The 23,242-nt window shown below is 41.2% G+C and overlaps 1 protein-coding gene across 4 annotated transcripts in view; it reads left to right on the forward strand.

Moving 5' to 3' along the window:
• The window catches only part of wipf1b (WAS/WASL interacting protein family, member 1b), a 128,212-nt gene extending 105,705 nt beyond the window's left edge, over positions 1 to 22,507 (forward strand). For all 4 annotated transcript variants that reach the window (XM_043693583.1, XM_043693581.1, XM_043693582.1 and 1 more), the window contains exons 3-8: positions 11,286 to 11,415; positions 12,036 to 12,209; positions 15,137 to 15,955; positions 17,216 to 17,416; positions 20,852 to 20,965; positions 21,784 to 22,507. In XM_043693583.1, coding sequence (XP_043549518.1) covers positions 11,286 to 11,415; positions 12,036 to 12,209; positions 15,137 to 15,955; positions 17,216 to 17,416; positions 20,852 to 20,965; positions 21,784 to 21,845 — 1,500 coding nt within the window. In that variant the 3' untranslated portion in view covers positions 21,846 to 22,507. The remainder of the gene's footprint in view (positions 1 to 11,285; positions 11,416 to 12,035; positions 12,210 to 15,136; positions 15,956 to 17,215; positions 17,417 to 20,851; positions 20,966 to 21,783) is intronic.
• Positions 22,508 to 23,242: the final 735 nt, after the last annotated feature.

Consider the following 23,242-nt stretch of genomic DNA (forward strand, 5'->3'; position numbering starts at 1 on the left):
TATCTTCCGAGGAATTCCATTGAAATTTATAGCACGGCATGGGTTAGTCAGTCAACTGACCTATTCCAACATTAACACTCCATACAAACTCTTACAACTTTACATCATTTCTTTCTATTCCTTTTCTCCTTGTGCTTAATTACGTTTCTCTTTGTCTCAACCATTTCATATGGAAGGAAATTCCACATTCTAATTTTGAAATATTTTTTTTCATTCAGGGGCATTGGCTTCACTGGCTGGCTCAGCATTTATTATCTATCCCTAATTGCCTGTCGAAAGGTGATGATAAGCTACCTTATTGAACCTCTTCGGTCTGTTTGGTGTAGGTACACTTGCAATGTTGTCAGGGATGGAGTTCCAGCAATGCAAGGAACGGCAGTAGATTTCCAAGTCAGGATGGTGAGTAGCTTAAAGGGGGATTTGCAGGTAGTGGTATTCCCTTGGATCTGCTGCCCTAGTACTTGGTGATTGTTGTGGATTTGGAAGATGTTGTTCAGGAACAGGGTGAATTTCTGCAGTGCATCCTGTAGATGGAACACTCTGTTGCTACTGAGTGTTAGTGTTGAAGAGAGTGAACTTCTGTTGATGTGGTCAATCAGGTGAACTTTGTTCTGGATTACATAGAGTTTCTTGAGTGTTGTGGGAGCTGAACTTATCGAGATAAGTATTCTATCACACTTCTGACTTTTGTCATGTAGATAGTGGACAAGCATTTGGGGAGTCAGGTGGTGAGTTACATGCTGCAGGATTCCTAGCCTCTCACCTGTTCTTCTAGCCACAGTATATATCTGGTAGTCCAGTTCAGTTTCTAGTCAATGGTAATTCTCAAGATGTTAATCATGCGGGATTCAGTTATAGTAGTGATATTCAGAGTCAAGGGGTGAGGGCTAGATTCTCTCATTAGAGAAGGTTATTACAGCACAAATAATACTTGTAAGTTCCAGCCTGGATGTTTTTCAGGTCTTGCTGTACTTAGACATGGACTACTTCAGTATGTGAAAAGTTACAAATGGTGCTGAACACTATGCAGTCATTAATGAACATCCCCACTTCTGACCTTATATTGGAGGTAAGGTCATTTGATAAAGCAATTGAAGTTGTTTGGGCCAAGGACATACAAATACACAAGTAGGTGATGTACTATTCATATCCATAGTAAATTTGAACTGTGATCTGAAAATATTCCCGATGAATAGGAATTAGGTGAAGGAGGGGAGGTAAGCGGTCACTTTTGAACCCATAGTCGACTTTAATTGTAAAATTCTTCTAATTCAAATTGTTTTTGCAAGTTACTTCGGATGCAACAACCTAACTGAATTGATTCTTTTCGTAATAATGTCCAGCAAGTTGTGCTATAATTTTTGTTCCTGTTTTTACCACTTCCTGTACCAGAACCATAGCACAAAATTTTAATGATGTTTGTTCTTTATGCAGAATAATTGAACACTTACAGTGTATATTTTGGCAACATCTTCATGTGAAGTTGAATTTAGATTCTATGAATCCCAACCAGTTACAAAGGTTTTATTGCTGCAAATTCTCTTAATGTAAATGACCTGCAGTTTTGAGAGTTTTAAGTGTCTCTCTCCAAGCAGAAGCAACATTAGCTTATGACAGGGAGCTTGTTAGTTCATCGTCAGTGACACAATGCCAATGAATTGGCGTTTATTCACTTGTGATAATGTCTGTGCTTTATTGCTCATTTCTTCTCACTCCCATTCCCTCCACTTTCCATTCCCAATCACATTTACTTGTTAAAATTACAGATTTGATATTTAGAACACTGTGCATTCTGACACCATTTACAACTCACTCTACTAACATATAAAATTTTGTGTGTATATCAAATGTGGTTAATGGGGTGTGGGCAAGGTTGTATTAGATTGGCTAACAGTGGCTATGTCATAAGGCAGGAAGTCCGTGGAGGAGTTAATGTGCTTGATTTGTTTTAGATTGATGTGGGTCATATTTATGCAAGCTTGATCGGCTGAATGCCTCTGTGCTATGCTGTTCCATGGTAGTGGAGTTTGCAGTATAAAATTGGATATAGTCATTTTTAATCAATTGTTCTGGCATATTCTGATGTGTGTGGATGGAATTTGAATCCATACCTTCTGAACCTGTAGTGACACTACCACTGTGCCATAAAAGCCCCTTATGTGATATATAGCTATCTCTGAACAGGTTGGCTAAAAACGTTATTGTCTTTGGAACAAGTAGGACTTAAACCTGGGTCTCTGGGCTGAGAGGATGAGACAATACCACTGGACCACAAGAGCCCTTCTTGTAATGTAGATATTTTTTAATTAACCTGAAACATAGAAAATAATCCATCTAATGTTGGGTATTTGTGAGTGAAAGGGCATGTTAATTATGTTTGATGATAGAAATATAGTGGCGTTAACTGCTGCCTCACTTCAATTCCCACTAGAAAATGTATGAAGGATGAAGAAGCTGGAAAAGCACAACATCTTACCACTTGCCTCATGCTCTCTTGCCACTCGCTTTGCATTTGCTCCCCCACTTTCCTGCTGATTCTTTGATTCCCTTTTCTCTTCTACCACTCCCATCACCGCTTCCCTGATGTCTCCTGCCACGCCTTCAATGTTTCCCCCTTTGTGACTGCCCCACTCTCTTACTGCTCTGTTTGCTGATTCACACCACCCCATTCCCATTGCCACATCCCCCGCTCCCTTCACTGCTTCTTCATGCTCTTTCCTGCCACTCCCTTTGCTACTGTCTCCACTCTCTTGCTGCTTCGCCCCCACAACTCTCATTGCAACTATCGCACCCCCTCCCCAACCATTACCATTGCTGCTTACATTTGCTGCTACCTCCCCCACCCCAATCCTTTTGTTGCTCCTTCTGCTGTTCCCCTTCCAGCTCATTGAACATACCACTGAATAAGTATTGGCAAACAAGGGTGTGGGACTCTGTTGTTGATCTATGCTGATGTGAATTTGGAAATTTCACCCACACTGAGAGCATACTTGTCAATCTCTAATTCATAGCAACACTGCAATGATGTGGATTCAATGAGAAGGAAGGTTTGGTGCAGAAGTAAGAGGCAATAGAATGAAGGAAATGAGGGGAAAGAAGGTCAGGCCAGAGAATATTGTGGATTTTGAATCTGTCTCGTTTCTTCATCTATTTCTGCCTTTTCTCTCATTTCATTTCTCTCTCTGTTTCTTGTTGCTTCCCTTTCAGATGAAGCCAGTCCATTGCACTATGTGATGGGAAGTGTGCTATCAATAAATAACTGGATGTCACATTTCCTGAATATGAATGTGGGAAAAAAATGTGACTGCAGACACCCACTCTCCTGCTAAAACAGTAAATCTCTGTTCACCTAGTTTTGTTTATCTTTCTTCCTTTTTCTCCTTTCCAAGGCCTGTTCCTTATGCCTTCAACAGTAGGATATAGAGGAAACATATCAAAAATATAATTCAAACCTCCGGTGCAAAGGTTTCTGACAGCAATTCCAATTCTAAAATGCCCACACTTGCATTTTACTTGTAATACATGTTTTTTTCTATTACCATCAGGTCTAGTTGGTAGAAGAAATGATACTGATTCAAAATGCATAACATTCTTTGGCCTGATCTTCTAATTGGCATTGGAGTAGGAACTTCATAATGTGCATTACCAGGTGGTGCTGGTAACATCTGATGATTCCCCAGTCACAGTTTCCTGTTAATACTGAAGTCTTTAATATTTTTCTGGGAGGCCTCCTGTGGCGCAGTGATAGTGTCCCTACTCCTGCACCTTGAGGCCTGGGTTCACTTCTCACTTGCGCCAGAGGTGTGTAATAGCAGCTTTGAAGGTTGGTTAGAAAAATAAGTTAATGTTTCTTTTTCTAAGGTCCCTTCGTTGTCTGTCCAGGTTTCTTTGCCCATCCACTTCCATCAGGCCTTGCCTGGCTCAACTAATTTTTTTTACCTTCCCAGGGAGAGAAGCAAAAAGCAGGTACCTCTAGGCCAATTAGCCTAACATCTATTGTTGGAAAAGTTTTGGAATCACTTATTAAAGAATTAATAGCAGAATTTATGGAAAATCATAATCTAATCAAGTAGAGTCAGTATAGCTTCATGAAAGGGAAATAGTGTCCGACTAATTTAGTAGAGTTTCTCGAGGAAGCCTCAGCTAGAGTGGATAAAAGAGAACCAGTAGATGTGTTGTATCTGGACTTCGAAAATGTTTAGAAAAGGTACCTCACAAAAGGTTGTCACAAAATAAAAGTCCACTATGTTGGAGGTAGTATAATCATAGAACATAGAAAAGTACAGCACAGAACAGGCTGTGCCAAGACTTAATCCTAATGTAAAATTAGTAACTTAACCTACGCACCCCTCAACGCACTGCAATCCGTGTGTGTCCAGCAGTTGTCTAAATGTCCCCAATGACTTCGCTTCCACCACCTCAGCTGACAACGCATTCTATGCATTCACAACTCTCTGTGTGGAGTATATTGGCATAGATGGAGAATTAGCTAATAGGCAAGAAACAGCAAGAAGGGATAAGGGGCTCTTTTTCAGGTTGATGAGTTGTAACCAGTGGTATTCCACAGGGATTAGTGCTGTGTTACTGACTTGAAGGAAGGAAGGGAATGTACTTCGGCCATATTTGCATTCGACACAAAAATGGGTGGAAAGCCAGGTTGAAAGAGGGATACAAATAATTTACAGAGAGATATTGATAGGTTAAGTAAGTGGGCAAAACATTGGAGCAGGCAATAAACAAAAAATAAGTAATGCCTGTAAAAATGGTATGGCTATTAACATGGGGGATTTTAATATATATGTAGATTGGACAAACCAGCTCAGTTAGGGTAGACTTGAGGAGGAATTTGTTGAGTGTATCCATGATAGTTTTCTTGAACAGTGTGTAATGGAACCGACGAGGGAGCAAGCTATCCTAGATCTGGTCCTGTGTAATGAGACAGGAATAATTAGTGACGTCATAGTTAGGGATCCTCTTGGAAGGAGTGATTACTTTATGTTAAACGTAGAATACAGGTGGAGAGTGTGAAGATAAAATCCAATACCAGGGACCAGTGCTTGAACAAGGGGGAACTACAATAGAAGGAGGGAGGACCTGGCTAAAGTAGACAAGATTTTATGGTGGGATAGTTGACGAGCAGTGGAAGACTTCCAAAGAAATTTTTCAAAGTACTCAGCAAAAGTATATTCCAGTAAAAAGGAAGGATTGTAAGAAAAGGGGTAATCTGCCATGGTTGTCTAAAGAAATAAGGGAGGCTATCAAATTGAAAAAGAAGGCATACAAAGTGGCCAAAAACAACATGAAACTAGAAGATTGGGAAAACTTAAAAGGTCAAAAGCTAAAAAGAAAAGTAAGATGGAACATGAGAAAAGTGTCAATAATGTAGTGCTGGAAAAGCACAGCAGATCAGGCAGCATCCAAGGAGCAGGAGAATCAATGTTTTGGGCATAAGCTCTTCATCAGGAATGAGGCTGGGGGGCTGAGAGATAACTGGGAGGGGGATGAGGCTGGGGGGAAGGTAGCTGAGAATGCAATAAATAGATGAAGGTGGGGGAGAAGGTGATAGGTCAGAGAGGAGGGTGGAGCAGATAGATGGGAAAGACAATGGACAGGTCAAGAGGGCGGTGCTGGGTTGGAGGCTTGGGACTGGGATAAGATGAGGGGAGAGGAAATGCAGAAAATGGTGAAATCTACATTAATCCCGTGTGGTTGCAGGATCCCAAGGTGGAAGATAAGGCGATCATCCTCCAGGCATTGGATGGTTATGGTTTGGCAATGGAGGAGACTCAGTCATGTCCTTGGTGAAGTGGAAGGAGGAGTTGAAGTCTTCAGCCATGGGGCGGTGGGGTTGGTTGGTCTGGGTGTCCCACAAATGTTCTCTGAAACGATCCGCAAGTTGGTGTCCTGCCTCCCCAATGTAGAGGAGACCACATCGGGTGCAAAAGATAAAGTGGAAGTACAGGTAAATATCTGACAGATGTGGAAGGATCCTTTGGGGCCTTGGATGGAGGTGAAGGGGGAAGTGTGAGTGCAGGTTTTGCACTTCTTAGGGGCTCACTATAGCATCGGGGTGGGGGGGGGGGGGGGGGAAGAAGAGGTTGAGGGTTGGTAGGGCTGTGTGCATCTGTCAAGGAAGTTGCTGAAGAAATGGTCTCTCCAAAACACTGGTAGGGATGGGGAGGGAAATATATCCCTAGAGGCGGGGTCTGTTTGGCAGAAGTGGCGGAGGATGATACGATGTATATGGAGGTTGGTGGGGTGAAGGTGAGAACCAGGGGGGTTCTGTCTTGTTGCATTGGGAGGGGTGGGTTTCAAGGGTGGAGGTGTGGGAAATGGAGGAGATGCGCTGGGGGGCATCGTCGACCATGTGGGAGAGGAAATTGCGGTCTTTGAGGAAGGAGGCTATCAAACGAAGTCGAACTCATTAATCCGGGAGTGTAGAGAGGTGAAGGTGAGGCCTTTACTGAGGACTGATCGTTCATCCTCAGTAAGGGGGAGGTCTGAGGGAATAGTACAAACATGGCAGGGCTGGGAGCTAGGACCTAGGATGGGTCTGGAGCTGGGATTGAGGACGGATGGGCACCTTCCCCTGCCACTGCAAGAAGTGCGAAATCTGAGCTCACACCTCCCCCTCCCCCACCCTCACCTCTGTCCAAGGCCCCAAACTGACATCTTCTACAAACCCACCGACACCCACAGCTACCTAGACTACACCTCCTTCCATCTGCCTCCTGTAAAAACGCTATCCCTTATTCCCAGTTCCTTCCCGTCAGCCGTATCTGCTCCCAAGAGGATCAGTTTCTCCACAGAACACACCAGATGGCCTCCTTCTTTAAAGACCACAATTTCCCCATGCACGTGGTTGATGATGCCCCTCAGCGCATTTCATCCACTTCTCGCACTTCTGCCCTCGAACCCCACCCCTCCAACTGCAACAAGGACAGAAACCCCACCAACCTCTGTATACATTGCATCATCCTCCGCTATTTCCGCCACCTACAAACAGACCCCGTCATCAAAGATAAAGTGTACTCCCCACCCCTATCCACATTCCGTAAAGACCATTCCCTCCGCAACTCCCTTGTCAGGTCCACGCACCTCCACCAACCCACCCTCCCCTCCCGGCACCTTCCCCTGCCACTGCAGGAATTGCAAATCCTACGCCCACACCTCCCCCCTCACCTCTGTCCAAGGACCCAAAGGAGGCTTCCACATCCATCAAAGTTTCACCTGCATTTCCACATGTCACTTATTGTATCTGTTGCTCCTGAGGTAGTCTCCTCTACACTGGGGAGACAGGATGCCTACTTGCAGAGCGCTTCAGAGAACATCTCCAGAACACCCACTGCCCTGTGGCTGACCACTTCAACCCCACCCCCTTCAAATTCGCCAAGGACATGCAGGTTTTAGGTCATTGCCTCACCACCCGATACCTGGAGGATGAACGCCTCATCTTCTGCCTCTGGACTCTCCAACCCCACGGCATCAGTGTGAATTTCACCAGTTTCTTAATTTCCCCTCCCTCCACCTTATCCTAGTTCCAACCTTCCAACTTAGCACTGCCCTCATGATCTCTCCATCTTCCTTCCTGTGTATCTGCTCCACCCATCACCATTACCCTCACCTCTATCTACCTATTGCAATCTCAGCTACCTTCCCACCACCCCCCTCCCTTTTATCTCACCACCCCCTCAGCTCAAAAGCTTGATAAAGGGTTTTGACAGAAATATCGATTCTCCTGCTCCTCGGATGCTGCCTAGCCTTTGTGCTTTTCCAGCACTACACTCTCAACTCTGATCTCCAGCATCTGCAGTCCTCACTTCCTCCAACGTGCTGGTGAGGCTAAACCTGAAGTACTGTGTGCAGTTTTGGTCTCCTTACTTGAGAAAGGATGTACTGGCACTGGAGGTTTTGCAGAGGAGGTTCACTAGGTTTATTCCAGAGTTGAGGGTGTTGGTTTATGAGGAGAGACTGAGTATGTTAGGATTATATTCATTGGAATTCAGAAGAATGAGGGGGGATATTATAGAAACATATAAATTATAAAGGGAATGCATAAGATAGAAGTAGAGAGGATGTTTCCATTGGTGGGTGAAGCTAGGACAAGAGGGCACAGCCTTAAGATTAGAGGGAGCAGATTTAGGATTGAATTGAGAAGGAACCTCTTCACCCAGAGGGTTGTTAATCTATGGAGTTTCTTGCCCAGGGAATTAGTTGACGCTACTTCAGTAAATGTTTTTAAAGTAAGGGTAGTTTTTTTTGGACAACAAAGGAATTAAGGGATATGGTGAGAGCATGGGTAGGTAAATCGGAGTGCACCAAAGATCAGCCATGATCTTATTGAATGGCGGAGCAGACTCAAAGGGCCAGACAGCCTACTCATGCTCCTAGTCTTTATGTTCTTTATGGACTATAATAAGGAAAAATGTGAAGTTGTTCATTTTGGAAGGGAGAGCAAAAGAACAAAGTATCACTAAAATGGAAGAAAACTGCAGAAAGCTGCAACACCAACGGCTTGGTGTACTTATGGCTGAAACAAAGAAAGCTAGCACACAAGTCTAGCAGGAAGGCTAATGGAATGTTAGCTCTTATTTCAAGGGGGTTGGAATATGCGAGTCGAGAAGACTAATTGCAAACGTGCAAAGTGCTGGTGAGACCATATCTGGAGTACTGTGAACAGTTTTGGTCCCTTTGTTTAAGAAAAGGTATTATTTCATTGGAGGCAGTTCAGAGAAGGTTCACCAGGATGATTCTTGGTATGGAGGGACTGTTTTGTGAGCAAAGGCTCAACAACCACTCATTGGAATTTAATCAATGGAAGTTAGAAGAATAACAGGTGATCTCACTGAAACAGATAGGATTCTTAAGAGAGTTGACAGGGTAAATGCTGAAAATATGTTTCTCCTCATGAGATGACCTTGGACCACAGAGCATAGCATCATAATTAAGTGGCACCGTTTTAAACTATCATGAGGAATTTCTTCTCGGAGGCTTGGTTGTTTTTGTAACTCCTTGCTATAGAGAGCTATGGAGCGGAGTCTTTGTGTATATTTAAGGCTAAAATAGAGAGAGATAGACACTTGATCAAGAGGGGAATCCAGCGTCATGGGAGAGGGAGGAAAGTGGACGTGAGGAGTATTGGATCAGCCATGATCCTCTCTGCTTCTCAAATTTGATAAATAGTTTGTTGTCTAAATTTCTTTATATTCAGTCCTTATTTGTTTTAAATCCACTTCTCATCTGTTTAAAAGTTTAGATCTACAGTCTTATCTCCATAAATGACTCAATTATTCAACAGATATCCACTGTTACCTCAAGCCCATGTTTTGATCACTACCTACTTGTTGAATCATTTACTTCCTCCTGCCACTGATATAAAGAAACCTAGTCCCACCTACCGATCAAACTTCACACGCTACTAACTATTTATCCCCAACACTCCAAATGATCTTTACTCAGAATATACTAACTAAAGCCACTGCAATTGTTCCTTCTTTTTCTACTCAATTTTGAGTAGAAGGAAAAATATTTCATTAAATTTTGGATTTTAAAACATGTAGTCAGACAAACTGTTTAAAAAATCTGTGGTAAAGTAATAATGAGCTAGCTTTAATTCCCTGTAATCAATTTCTCAAAACCACGTTAGCAATTCTTGTGGAAATACTGAAGCATTATGTTATATATGCGAAAGAACCAAATATCTGGTTTCAGATCACAGAGGGTTATTACGACTACCCTCCCACAAATTCATCAGCATACGTGAATCAACCCCTGTATAAGTAAATCACTTGAGCTGCTTATGGAAATCACAACTTAAAAAGTTACCTATAGTCACCTTCCTGAGCAGTCCTCATATAAGCAGCGCCACCATCTGGCTGTGCAGCTGCTGGCAAGATTTGTGCATGTCAGTCATACTGCTGCATGACTTAGTCATAGAGATGTACAGCATGGAAACAGATCCTTCGGTCCAACCCGCCCGACTTCTGCTTCCAGAATCCATTGCTGTGTAACAGACTGTGGAGGTGTTCACAGGGGGGAAGAAGAATTAGAGGATACATTGTTTCTGACGTGACTGACAAGTCCACTACACAATGAGATAACTCGAGTAGATGGTGATGGAAGGATCAAGCAACTGATGTTTTCAATGAATTGAATTTATTGTCACGTGCACCAGGGCACAGTGAAAAGCTTTGTCTTGCGAGCAATACAGGCAGATCACATAGTTAAATAGCATAATAAGTAAATAATAGGTGAACAGTGACAAAACAAAAACACAGGTACAGGCAAATGCTACAAGTCTATGAGTCCATTCAGTATTCTAACAACAGTAGGGTAGAAACTGTTTTGAAACTGGCTGGTCCATGTGTTCAGGCTTCTGTACCTTCTCCCCCCTGGTAGAGGTTGTAGAAAAGCATTGCCAGGGTGGAATGGATTTTTGAGAATGCTGGCAGCCTTTCCTTGATAGCGGGCCTGGTAGATGGATTCTAAAGGTGGGAGAATACTCAGATACGAAATTGAGAAGTTGGAGAGCCTCTACAAATCTCCAAAGTTTCTCAGTATGTTCAGTACCTTCCTGAATTTAGTTATCTTGGTTCTGCACGGTCACAAACTAGGGACTCCCATGAATCAGTGGGGATGTTTGATCTCTCTAGAAGGCTTTGAGGAAGTGATTCCGCTGTCGTCCAGGGTGCGTTCCAAACTAAGTTCCATGCAGGATGGTTGCTTCGCTAGTCTGATGTCAGGTATGCAAATGACATGTCCCACCCAGCAATACTGGTTGAGAGAGATTTGCATCCTAATACCAGACTTAGAAGTGGATCTGGTGGTGGCCTCCTCACTTGCCACAATATACAGTGAATCTGACTTGATAGCAATTATTTTTTATCTTCCCAGTCTCACTCTACTCTATCAAACACTTTTTATTGTTACTCAATTCCACTTCTGTTACCCAACCCACCACTAAATAACATCATTCTCGCAAAACAAAAGCAGATTCTGAAATAAAAGCAGGTAATGCTGGACTGAGATATTATAATGATGGATCTATTTGAATTTCACATAAATAAACATGAAAACTGTTACTCGTATGGTTTGCTACAAGGTAAAATGTTTATTTTAACTGATCATCTGCTATGGGATTCATATTTAATCAATTTGTTGTTCAAGTGGCATATTGAACCACAAAATAATTAGAAATCTTTCCAGTAGCACTCAAATTCTATGATGCAATTTTCACCAAGTGAATAACAAACATTCTTTTTCTTCTGTCATCTTGCAAACATTAGGCAAATACAGAGAAACCTTCACTAAGCAAAACTGAGCAAGTTGGAAGAAATGCTCTTCTGTCAGATATATGCAAGCCCAAAAAGTTGAAGAAGGCAGTTACCAATGATAGGAGTGCACCAATTGTTAGTGGTAAGTTTAAAGAATTAGGCAAATAAGTTTATTAATTTGACAGATTAATTAAATTAAAGTTTCCGATGTTTTGCTGCCATTTTTTAAAAAATCACACTGCACCATTTGCTATCTCATTCAAGCACATAGTGTGCTGTATGAATTTACCTGCAATATACAATCAGTTTACACTTTGTTAAAATGCTTTCTCCTTTACAATTTGCTCTTTGTGCTTTTTAAAACTCTAGAATTTTGTTTTTGAAATTTTTTACCCTAGCCACATGGATACAGAAAAGCATACTTGTTGTTCCATGAACAAAATTCCTTATTGCTCAGCTTGCTTTGAGGGAAGGAAAGGTCCCATCAAACTTGCACAAAGATATTCCTCTGGTTTAGGGATGAGATTCTGGTATTCTGACATGAGAAATTTATTTAAAATAAATTTTCCAACTTTAATGTGCGGAAATTCAGAAATCTCTCAAACTCCATCACTCCTATATCAAATTCTTAGATCATTTCTCTCGGTGAATGAGACTCCATGCTCGAAACCACACCTTCTAATATATACAAATTACTATTTTATAGGGAAGATTTACCAGTCCACTGTAAATAATATACCAATTGTATTTCTCTTTAAACAGTTCCTAAAGGTCCTGGAGGAGGAGGAGGAGGTGGCGGCGGTGGCGGTGGTGGTGGCGGGAGTGGTGGTGGAGGAGGAGGAGGAGGAGGAGTTGGTGGTGGACCAGCAGGTTTAGGTGGATTATTTGCAGGTGGAATGCCAAAGCTGAGGTCTGCAGGAAGCCGAGAGAGTTCAGGTAAATAACAATTAATTAATGTAGCCTCGAATTTTCAATCTTCTTAAAAATTATTTATGTGTTATTAGCCTGTTAAATGGTGATGCTCATCTAATTTTGTTAACTGATGTAGTTGAAAATCATCATATATTTGTACTTATATCTTTGTACATATTGCATTGTGGCATGTGTAAGAATTTATAGATACGTGGCTGATACATTTTTAGTTTACAAGGAAATCTGGATGAGTTGTAAAGTTCAAAGTTACTTCAAAGGAGAGTGCGTATTAAAATGTTTTATACTGACTTCCTAAATGAAAAAACCAGGAGGTTACAAGTCCCCAGCAATGACTTCTCTAAGTGACCCTAGAAAATGATGTGGATATTCCTTTTTTTAATTTCAAAAATATATTTTGTTCATAAAAATGTTTACATACACACATTGTCAGTAGAGCAGTTTAATTCTGTACAGTCTTAATATATGGAGAAGAGTCAGAACCCAAGTCATTTCTTTCCAATGCAACCTACTAGGCACGAGGTAGGTTTGTTAACTGAACAGACTTCCATTGTACTTCAGCAGGGAGATCTCAGACTGTGGTCTTTTCCCACTCAGCCATGGCAGCAGCTGCCCCAAGCTTTAGTGCGTTCCTTAGCACATGGTTCTTAACCTTGGAATGTGCAAGTCCGCAACACTCTGTCAAGGTCAACTTCTTGCTCTGGAAGACCCATATGTTTCAGGCAGAACAAAGAGCGTCTTTCACTGAGTTGATGGTCTTCCAGGTGCAGTTGTCTCATTGTGCATCCTGGGGAACAGACTGTAGAGTAGAGAGTCCTGCATCACGGAGCTGCTCAGGACTAACCTTGACACAAACCACTATATTTTTCTCCAGAATTCCTGTGCAAAGGCACATTCCAGAAGGAGGTGTGTGACAGTCTCCAACCTCTGCAGCTGACAAAGGGCAGCATGTGGTGGCACAGTGTGTTCAGGCATACATGAAGGATCTTGCAGGCAGTACACTTCTCACCACCAGCCAAGCGACACCTTGGTGCTTGTTGGAAAGTTCTGGTGATGACACCTTTTGCTAAATGACTTTGACAGTCTGCTCAGGATCCATCCTCTCCTTTCCCGCAGGGTCTTGAGGACACTATGTGCTGATCACTTTGACTTGTGGTCAAAGGTGTTTTCTTGAAGGACAGGTGATATGGAACAGTCCAATTACTTGGAGTGATCCACAGCTCCGAGGCCAGTTCTGTCCTTTGCAACACCAGGTACAGGTAGAACCTCAGTATGTAGTAACACTTGGTGTTGTGTATTGAGGTCTATGCACAGGTTGATGTAGTCACACACAAAGGTAACCATCAGGATGATGGTGGTGTTGGAAACATTCTTCTCTTCCCCCGATTAGAGGTTTGTATGTGGTGCTGCATGCAAACATGGTCCATCTTAAACCTCCAGATGAAATGGATTACAATGTTACAGGTTCTGGGAATGCGCCAGATTTGCATCATGTACAACAACAGAGAGTGGTTCACACCTGATGATCAGGTTTTTACTCATGATGGAGAGGGAGCAGAGCTCCCTAAATTCTGCCTCATCTTAGTGATACATGCCTCCCAGGTTTTTGCGCACACCCAAGCCCCACCAAACCATATTCCCAACACCTTCAGGTAATGTGTCCTGATGGTGAAGGGGATAAAGGGATCTGTCAGCCCAGTTCCCAAAAAACATGGCCTCACTCTTGCCTTGAAGACATACCAGGTACATTTCCTAGGTACACTGCAATTGAGACGTGGACCAATGAAACCAGTCTAAAATGACATTATGAAATATAAATGATGTGATCACTGTACATGTATACTTATGGAGAAAGAATGGTTCCCTCTCTCTTCCTTGCTCCTCCACTTCCACCAGACTTAACAAAATGTCAGGCACCCTTTAGATTTGAAGGTGCCAGTTAATGGCATGATAATCAGGAGCGTTCCATAAATCCCATGGCCTATGATGGGGCAGCGCTTGAATTCTGACCTCCGTCCCATCCACCGCATATTAAAAAAAAGCCACTCCGAATGGAACTGATATGCGTTTCCAATCAGCACCCACAAATGTTTTCATTTGTCAAGTGGTAAATGCGAGATTCACTATGGACAAAAGATCTATATAGAAATCTGGTTTTGATTTAATGACTGTTCATTTTTTTTAGATTATTTACAGTGTGGAAACAGGCCCTTCAGCCCAACAAGTCCACACCGACCCTCCGAAGAGCAACCCACCCAGACCCATCCCCCTACATTTACCCCTTCACCTAACACTACAGGCAATTTAGCATGGCCAATTTACCTAACCTGCACATCTTTGGATTGTGGGAGGAAACCGGAGCACCCGGAGGAAACCCACACAGACACTGGGAGAATGTGCAAACTCCACACAGACTGTTGCCTGAGGCGGGAATTGAACCCGGGTATCTGGCGTTCGCCCATTTGTTATAGCAAAAATATTTTGGGGGGGGTGGGGGGTTCTATTCTACACATTTTCTTTCCTTGGGTTTAGTGTATGATTTAAAATTGTATAATTTAATTAACACACAATTTAAAATTGCTGAATTAGAACAAAATGGACAATTAAGTTTTCAGTGTGACTTAAAACCAAATTTTAATGCCGGAGCTCCATGTCACATTATTTTGCCACTGTCTGCGAATTAATGTTTCAAATGCCTTGAGGAGAATTAAACAAAAATTGTGTAAAGAGAATGGATGAGTCAGATAGATCTGAGTATACCGTAGGAAGTATCATATTTACCAGTCTACAGTTCTAACAAATGAATTTCTGTGGATCAAAACTATTTTTTTTTAAAAACGTTGCTGTTCTACAATATGTAATTGTTTACAAGTAAACTGTAAAAGTTTGTTTTTAACTGTTAATTATGTATTTATTACCATTTCCATCCACAGATTCTGGTGGCAGTAGACCTCCAATTATGCCACCGGGTGGAAGATCATCTGGTCCCAGACCATTTGCACCAAGCAACACTCCTCCAAAGATACCTGGGTCATCTGGTTTTCCAAGGAATAATAACCCTGAGCTAGCAAGAAATAAATTGCCGCAACCAAAGTTTTCAAGGCCAGAAATAAGTTCAAAACCTGATGCAGTACCGCCACCTTTACCAAATGCACCAAGACCATCAGCATCAAGTATGCAGAACAGGGGTCCTCCACCTGCATTAGAAAATCGACCACCCATCAGGGGACCTTCACTACCAAATCGCAATCAAGGGTCTTCTCGTCCATTCTCTCCAGCTGTTCCACAGAACAGTGCAAATAGATCTTTACTGCCTCCCACACCTAACAGGGTTGTTGAGGACAAGCCTTCACCACCAATGCCTCCAGTTCCCAGTACTAACAGACCTCCACTGCCTCCAACTCCAGTTAGGATGACAGATGATAGGCCACTGCCGCCACCTATGACAAATAGGCCCTCACTTAATAGGGATGGTCCTCCACTCCCACCACCACAACATCAGAAACCACCTGTCCCTCAAACACCTAGGCCAACTCCCTCTTTCCAAGCTCCCCCACCACCACCACCTAATCGGCCAGGACCATCTTCCAATCATTCCAGCTCTGCTACAGATGTTGAAATTCCAAAGCTCCCTCAACGAAATTTGTCTCTCCACAGCACCCCTTCAACATCACCAGGACCAATTCGCAGTGGTCCTCTTCCTCCTGGTGAAAGACCTCCGCCTCCTGTGAGGGACCCACCCAGCAGATCAGGTGAGTTAAAGAGAAAGTAATGAAATAAGGATCAAGTGAAGACTCGGGATATGGAGAAATGAGGAAGAGAATACAGAGAACACAGAAAAGTACAGCAATGGAAGCAATGTAAAGGAGAGGAGAGACAAAAGAAAGTTTACTGATTTCTGTTTCTGTTTTCTTTTGTCAATTCCCCAAAATGATTGTTGTAAATTCATATCCTTAATTTGGTCCTTTCTTTCTTTAATTTGTAAGGCAAAGAAATGCCTGGGCTGAGTCAGAAATTGCTGTCCATTTTTGAAGTGACAGGAAAAAGTCAATCATCTCGAATATAGTAAACCTAAAATTACAACAAATCCAATTAGGAAATACAAATTGATAAAGGAACTTAATTACAATAATGGTGTTTTCCTTATGGCTGAGAAGTCAATATCAGGGCAGTAACATTCCTATGTTATCTAGAAATCAGAAGATTGTAGGAACAAACCCAACTCCAATGATAACTATTTATTTCAATTTAAGCTTGAGATTTGTTGGGTGCATGAGTGTATTTTGTTTTAAGAAAAACCAGTTGAGACTAAGCTAAGGTGTAATGGAGATTACATTGTGAGTAGAGCTAAAGACACTATAAACTAGGAAACTGTTTAAAACAATGAAATAGGAGAGTGAAGCAATTTTTTTTAGGAGCTCTCCATGGTGACATAGAGTCATAGAGATGTACAACACGGAAACAGACCCTTCAGTCCAACTCGTCCATGCCGACCAGATATCCCAACCCAGGTAAAAACATCTCTCCACCCTTCAGGCTCTCTGCCTGTATTCCTGATGAAGGGCTTTTGCCCGAAACGTCGAATTTTACTGCTCCTCGGATGCTGCTTGAACTGCTGTGCTCTTCCAGCACCACTAATCCAGAATCCGATATCCCAACCCAACCTAGTTCTACCTGCAAGCACCTGGCCCATATCCCTCCAAACCCTTTCTATTCATTCACCCATCCAGATGCCTTTCCAAATGAAATCTCATTTGATTTGGCCTAGATTTTATTTAAATAAACAAAGCTAGGGATAAGGAGACTGACACTTTTATTTTATAGATTTCTGGCAATAAAGCAGTAAACCACAGTTTAGAATGCAGATTTGAATTTCATTATTAATGTTGAACAACTCTTTGTACGTAGAGTCAGAAAGTCATGTTGCATTCATTTTTTAGAGGAAACTTTAACTTATTGAAAATCACATTATAGGACTGTACACTAATTATTTTCTAATCTTCTTAAAACAGGACCTCTTCCTCCACCACCTCCAGTTGGTAGAAATGGTAGTAGTCAGAAAGCACCACCTGTCCCACAGCCTCCAAGCAGAATGGGTTCAGACACCAGGAGTGGCTTCAGACCCCCCCTTCCTCCTGACCGAGGAAGTCCTGTACCCCCACCAACATCACTGAGAAATGGCTTCCAGGAGTCCTCACAAGCAATGTGTGAAGGTAAATATTACACCAGTTTTCATCCACATGCACCTCAAGATGTTTTCAGAATACATACACTAAGTTGTTGAGAAATAACACCTTATTTTAAGTCTAAAGTTTACGTTGGTGAATGAGTGACAGCATTCTGACAGCTGTGTTGTGAGGAAAATTCAATTGATTTAATTTGTCTCTCTTTTATGTTCCAACCTTCATTTCATATGAATGTTTTTCCCTCATGGCAGCTAGGTATAGAGGACTTACTATACAGACTGTTGTAGCCAAAAGCCAGACCTTACCTCTGACGTTACTGCACCATACAGCTGAGCTGGAAATGTTTCACGAATCAATTAATGGATGCAATATTAAACATATCTGTTTATCCTAGAAATAAGTTACAACTACTACAATATACAGAAATGAGGAAGTTCTGACATTTGGTGCATTTTGGACATTGACATTTCAAGTTTACGTTCTGACCGTTCGCATTGTCCAACATGTGTGGTTTTTAAAAAAAAATCACAACTCCGCTGTCAACCAGTGAGAGCAGGAACTGACTGCAAGAGTTGTGATTGGATAAGAAGTGAGTATAGAAGAGACAGAGTTGCTCCATTAATCACAGATTCCATCTCTCCCACGCTGAATGTTCCACATCCTTCAATCACTGGTTCCCATCCCTGGTTGGAGGAGCAACAAGGCCTGTCATTGAATGTTGAGGAACAATGTATAGGTCAGAATTGGCTGCATCATCACCAATCACTTCGACCAGATGCCAAAGACTCTTCCAACATCCTCAGTAACACCAAATACAACAAGCTGAATAAGAAAGAAAGGGGTGGAAGGGGACAAATGACAGCTTGAAAACTTGAACAGAGTTTGCGGAAGGGTCTGTGCCAGACTGAGAGACTGAGGTAGGGATCGGTACCAGATTGGTAACAGGCATGGGAGTCTGTACCAGGCTAGGATGAGCTTGAATGTCAATTCTGGATTAGCCATTCCTCTGGATGTGCAAAAGCTGGCTGTTTGAATGAGAGAACCCCACCTGGAATTGTCATGGGAACACCAAGGGATCATTCTCTTGTTTTTGAGGAATTGGCTACCTTATTTCACACAGTGTTGCATTAAACTGACACTTGAATGTGTTGATTTCAGACTGCAGCATTGTTCCACTGAATTATTCAAGTTCAGTTAGTTCTATAGCAAAAATGAAACTATCTAATTTGAGACTAGTGGATAAGTTGCTACCCTTCAGGATCTTGAATGGTACTTCGTAAAAAAAAAAAATTGTGGTATGGATGGATGATGGTACAACTTTAAATGAGAAGCAATATAATCGACATGTAGAAAACTAATTTCCAAAATGCTTATTTAGATAAGAGGTTTTTATACCTATCAGATTTCTTTTATATTGTATCAAATAGTTGGAATTTGCAATGAATCAGATCTGACTTAATTATTGTCAGTTTGGAATTGTATTTGGAATCTAAATTGAAGACAAAATGTCAAGGAATTAAGGAACAGTGGTTACCACTGTTGTCTTGCAGCACCAGGCACCTGGGTTCGATTCCAGCTGGGGTGACTATATGTCTGGAGTTTGCACATTCTCCCCTTGTCAATGTGAGTTTCCTCCCACAGTCCAAAGATGTAAGGTATAGACAGGATAGATCGAGTGAATCCTTAGAGTATAAAGGCAGTAGGAGTATACTTAAGAGTGAAATCAGGAGGGCAAAAAGGGGGCATGAGATAGTTTTGGTAAATAGAATTAAGGAGAATTCAAAGGGTTTTTACAAATATATTAAGGACAAAAGGATAACTAGGGAGAGAATAGGGTCCCTCAAAGATCAGCAAGGCAGTCTTTGTGCGGAGTCACAGAAAATGGGGGAGATACTAAACGAGTATTTTTCATCAGTATTTACTGTGGAAAAGTATATGGAGGATATAGAATGTAGGGAAATAGATGGTGACATCTTGCAAAATGTCCAGATTACAAAGGAGGAAGTGCTGGATGTCTTGAAACGCGTAAATATGGATAAATCCCCAGGACCTGATCAGGTGTACCCTAGAACTTTCTGGGAAGCTGGAGAAGTGATTGCTGGGCCTCTTGCTGAGATATTTGTATCATTGATGGTCACAGATGAGGTGCTGGAAGACTGGAGGTTGGCTAACTGTTTAAGAAGGGTGGGAAGGACAAGCCAGGGAACTGTAGACGAGTGAGCCTGATGTCTGTGGTGGGCAAGTTGTTGGAGGGAATCCTGAGGGACAGGATGAACATGTATTTGGAAAGGCAAGGACTGATTTGGGATAGTCAACATGGCGTTGTGTGTGGGAAATCATGTCTCAAATTTGATTGAGTTTTTTGAAGAAGTAACAAAGAGGATTTATGAGGGCAGAGTGGTAAATGTGATCTGTATGGATTTCAGTAAGACTTTCAACAAGGTTCCCCATGGGAGACTGATTAGCAAGGTTAGATCTCATGGAATACAGGGAGAACTAGCCATTTGGATACAGAATTAGCTCAAAGGTAGAAGACAGAGGGCGGTTGTGGAGGGTTGTTTTTCAGAGTGGAGGCCTGTGACCAGTGGTGCTGGCAGGTGGGACTAGATTGGGTTCTGATATCTGGTCGGCATGATGGTTTGGACCAAAGGGTCTGTTTCCTCTATGACTCCACGCGTCAGTTAGGTGAATTGGCAGTGCTAAATTGCCCCGTAGTGTCCAAAGTTGTGCAGACTAGGTGGATTAGCTATGGGAAATAGAATTACAAGGAGAGGGTGGGGGGGGGGGGGGGGGGGGGGGGTTGCCGTTTGGAGGGGATGGTCAGTGTGGACTCAAAGGGCCTGTTCCCACATTGTAGGGATTCTATAATTCTGCATTAAATATCACACAACATCAGGATATAGTCCAACAGGTTTATTTGGAAGTAAATGTTTTCGGAGCGCTGCTCCTTTGTCGGGTACTAGTGGAGCTTGTGTCCTATGAGGACACGCTCCACAAGCTGGTACTTCCAAATAAACCTATTGGACTGTAACCTGGTGTTGTTTGATTTTCAACTTTGTCCACCCCAGTCCAACACCAGCAAGTCCACATCATGACTCTATGAAAATAGTATTCTGAACTCTTAATGTTAGCTTCTTTGAATGACAAGAACTGAATCATCTTGTCTTCGTTGATGATATTCAGAAACTTTTCAAATGAAGTAGCCAAGAAGCATTTTAACTTCACTACAAACCTTAAAATGTGCTGTAATTGAATGGTTCATCTCACTGCAGTGATTTGCGACTTGTGTACATGATTCCTTGTCACAAAAAGATATCAGCCTGTTTTGTCTTCAGCCTTAATTTTCAGACCATTTTGTCTCCAGACACAGTTGTACCTAAAGATATGTTTTGAAATGCTCCCATGTAAACAAAGATATGCTGCTATCCATGCATTGTAAAATTAACTTTTTTTTTACCACAGATGAGTGGGAAGGCAGATTTTCTTTCCATTCCACCTCTGATTTTCCACCACCAGAACCATATGTAAACTTCCCAAAAACTTATCCCAGTAAACAGAACAAGGCAGAGAACAGAGGTGAGTAGCAGAGCAATTTGTCAACCTATTTTGAAGTTTGAAACATGAAGAGCTGAAAACTTTCCTTCCTTCATTTTAAAATAATTCTATAATCCTTTAATGTGATTGCAATTAGCCAAGAATTGCACAGGAAAGTTCCTCATTAGTTACGGGGATTTTGTAGAACATTTTGAAAGATATCCAATAATTAGAAATAGTGTTTATCCAATTAATAGCTGAACTTTACTTCCTGGCTCAAGACAGCAATTACAAGTAAGCCTATTCTACCAGGGAAAAGTAACATGCAAACACTCAGTCATACATGGTTAATGGCCATGTGAGTGATAGACATGGGGATAAGTTATGCTTCTGAAACCAGAAATCATTTTCAGAAATGGAGAGAAGAACATTGGTAAAAGTAAAAGAGACAGAACAGTGCAAATACATTCAATGCAGAAGTACAGTACTTCCAAATTTAAATGTTGCTTCAGTTACAGCAATATTTGGGCATCTAAAAAATAAATTGTGTATATTGGTGAGGGAGAAAAATAGTATGGGGGAATTCTCTTAAAAGAATTTCAAGGTTATAATACTCATGCTCTCATTTCTCGGGAAGAGAAGAAGGACTCCTTTTAAGTTATAGAAAACAGTTACCGGGGTATATCTAAATCTGCAAAGATAATCATCTTTCTGAAATTTTGTAACAATTAATGTTATAATTGTTCTTAGCATCAATATTATTTTCGAATCAAATTTTAAAATTCTATTTAACTGGAAAAGTAACATTTTTTTATAATTCTTTGTACAGTGCATTGATTATAATCTTCTTTCTATAATAGATTCAGGTCGGAGAGAGCGAGGTGCTCCACCCCTTCCACCAATCCCACCTATACCAAGGTGAAAACAGATCTGGGTATTGAAAACTCACAAAAAGTCATTCTACTCTTAGACCACCTTGCATGCTTTAACTGCAGACTTGCTACAGGGATGTTGGATTTGCCTTTCAGCTCCAGTCATTTTCAGCTGTAGAAATGCTGGCTGTCTGGCATTTGTTTATCTGATGCTTACAGCATCTGGAAATTTAAAAAAAAATTCTCCTTTGCATCTTTTGACTGCTTTAATGTAATACATGCTAACTTGTTTACAATACTATGGACATGAAAAAAATGTACTTCGCAAGAATATTTCTTTAATCTATTTTATACAGTCGCAATATCAGTTGGGTGCTCAATGTATAATTGATGTCTTTGAATAAAAATAGGCACTTTGGCTTTAATTAAATATTCTTAGTCATGTTATCAAATTGAGTTAAATAAAGAGCAGATTTGCATTTTCCAATCTACCTGTTGTAAATTGTAAACCAAAAAGTCCTGAAAAGCAAAACAAAAGCTGCTAATTGACTGTTGCTTGTTGAACTCATTTACATGTTAGTAGTTTCTGTTTATATAGTGTATGTGCTCAACAATGACAGACAATGGATCACAAGTAGTTATCTGAAACTACACTTGGACTGATTTGAGGTTATCATTTTAAAAATTCAGTTAATAAAAAGCTTGCACACCATTCCATTTACAAATTACTATAGCAGTTTACATAATTGAAAAGTGTTGTATTTACTTTATAAATCATCATTTGTTCATATATTTTACATTATTGTTCAATTCTAAATAATCTGATGAGATACATAAGCATCATGAAAATGGAAAGAAGAAAATACTTTGGAAAGGAAAATCGCAAGGTGCATAACTCTGGATATCCATTCACAATTGCCGTTTTCAATAACTGCCTTCAAGCAAATTAACTCTCATAATGTTTCTAATAAGCTTCTGAGGACTCTTGTAGTGCAGTTTTAGTGTTCCTACCTCTGAGCCAAGTGGCCTGGATTCAAGTCTCACCTTCTCCAGAGGTGTATAATAATATCTTTCAACATGTTGTTTAGAAAATGGGTAACAATTATATAAATGATTTATCTTCTTTTTGATCCTTTCAGAAGCAAGCATCTTCATTATCATAAAATTAGATAGAATTACACAGAATAAGCAGCACAAAAATGGATCATAGACATTTTTAGTGGTTTTACTCTACATAAGCCTTTTCCCATTATATCTAACATAGCATATTTTTTCTATCCTTCCTCTCTTGAAAGCATCTATTTGTCTCAGTCATTTCTTTGATAGCAAGATCCACATTCTAACCTAATGCTTCCCGAAGTTTTTCGATATGACCTTATTTTAATGCCTCAGACTATGTATGACCACGAGTGAACAGGTGGGAGGTACAAGTGATGTTGAGCAGGAG

This window comes from Chiloscyllium plagiosum, chromosome 7, assembly GCF_004010195.1.
Source record: "Chiloscyllium plagiosum isolate BGI_BamShark_2017 chromosome 7, ASM401019v2, whole genome shotgun sequence".
NCBI classification, from domain to species: domain Eukaryota; kingdom Metazoa; phylum Chordata; class Chondrichthyes; order Orectolobiformes; family Hemiscylliidae; genus Chiloscyllium; species Chiloscyllium plagiosum.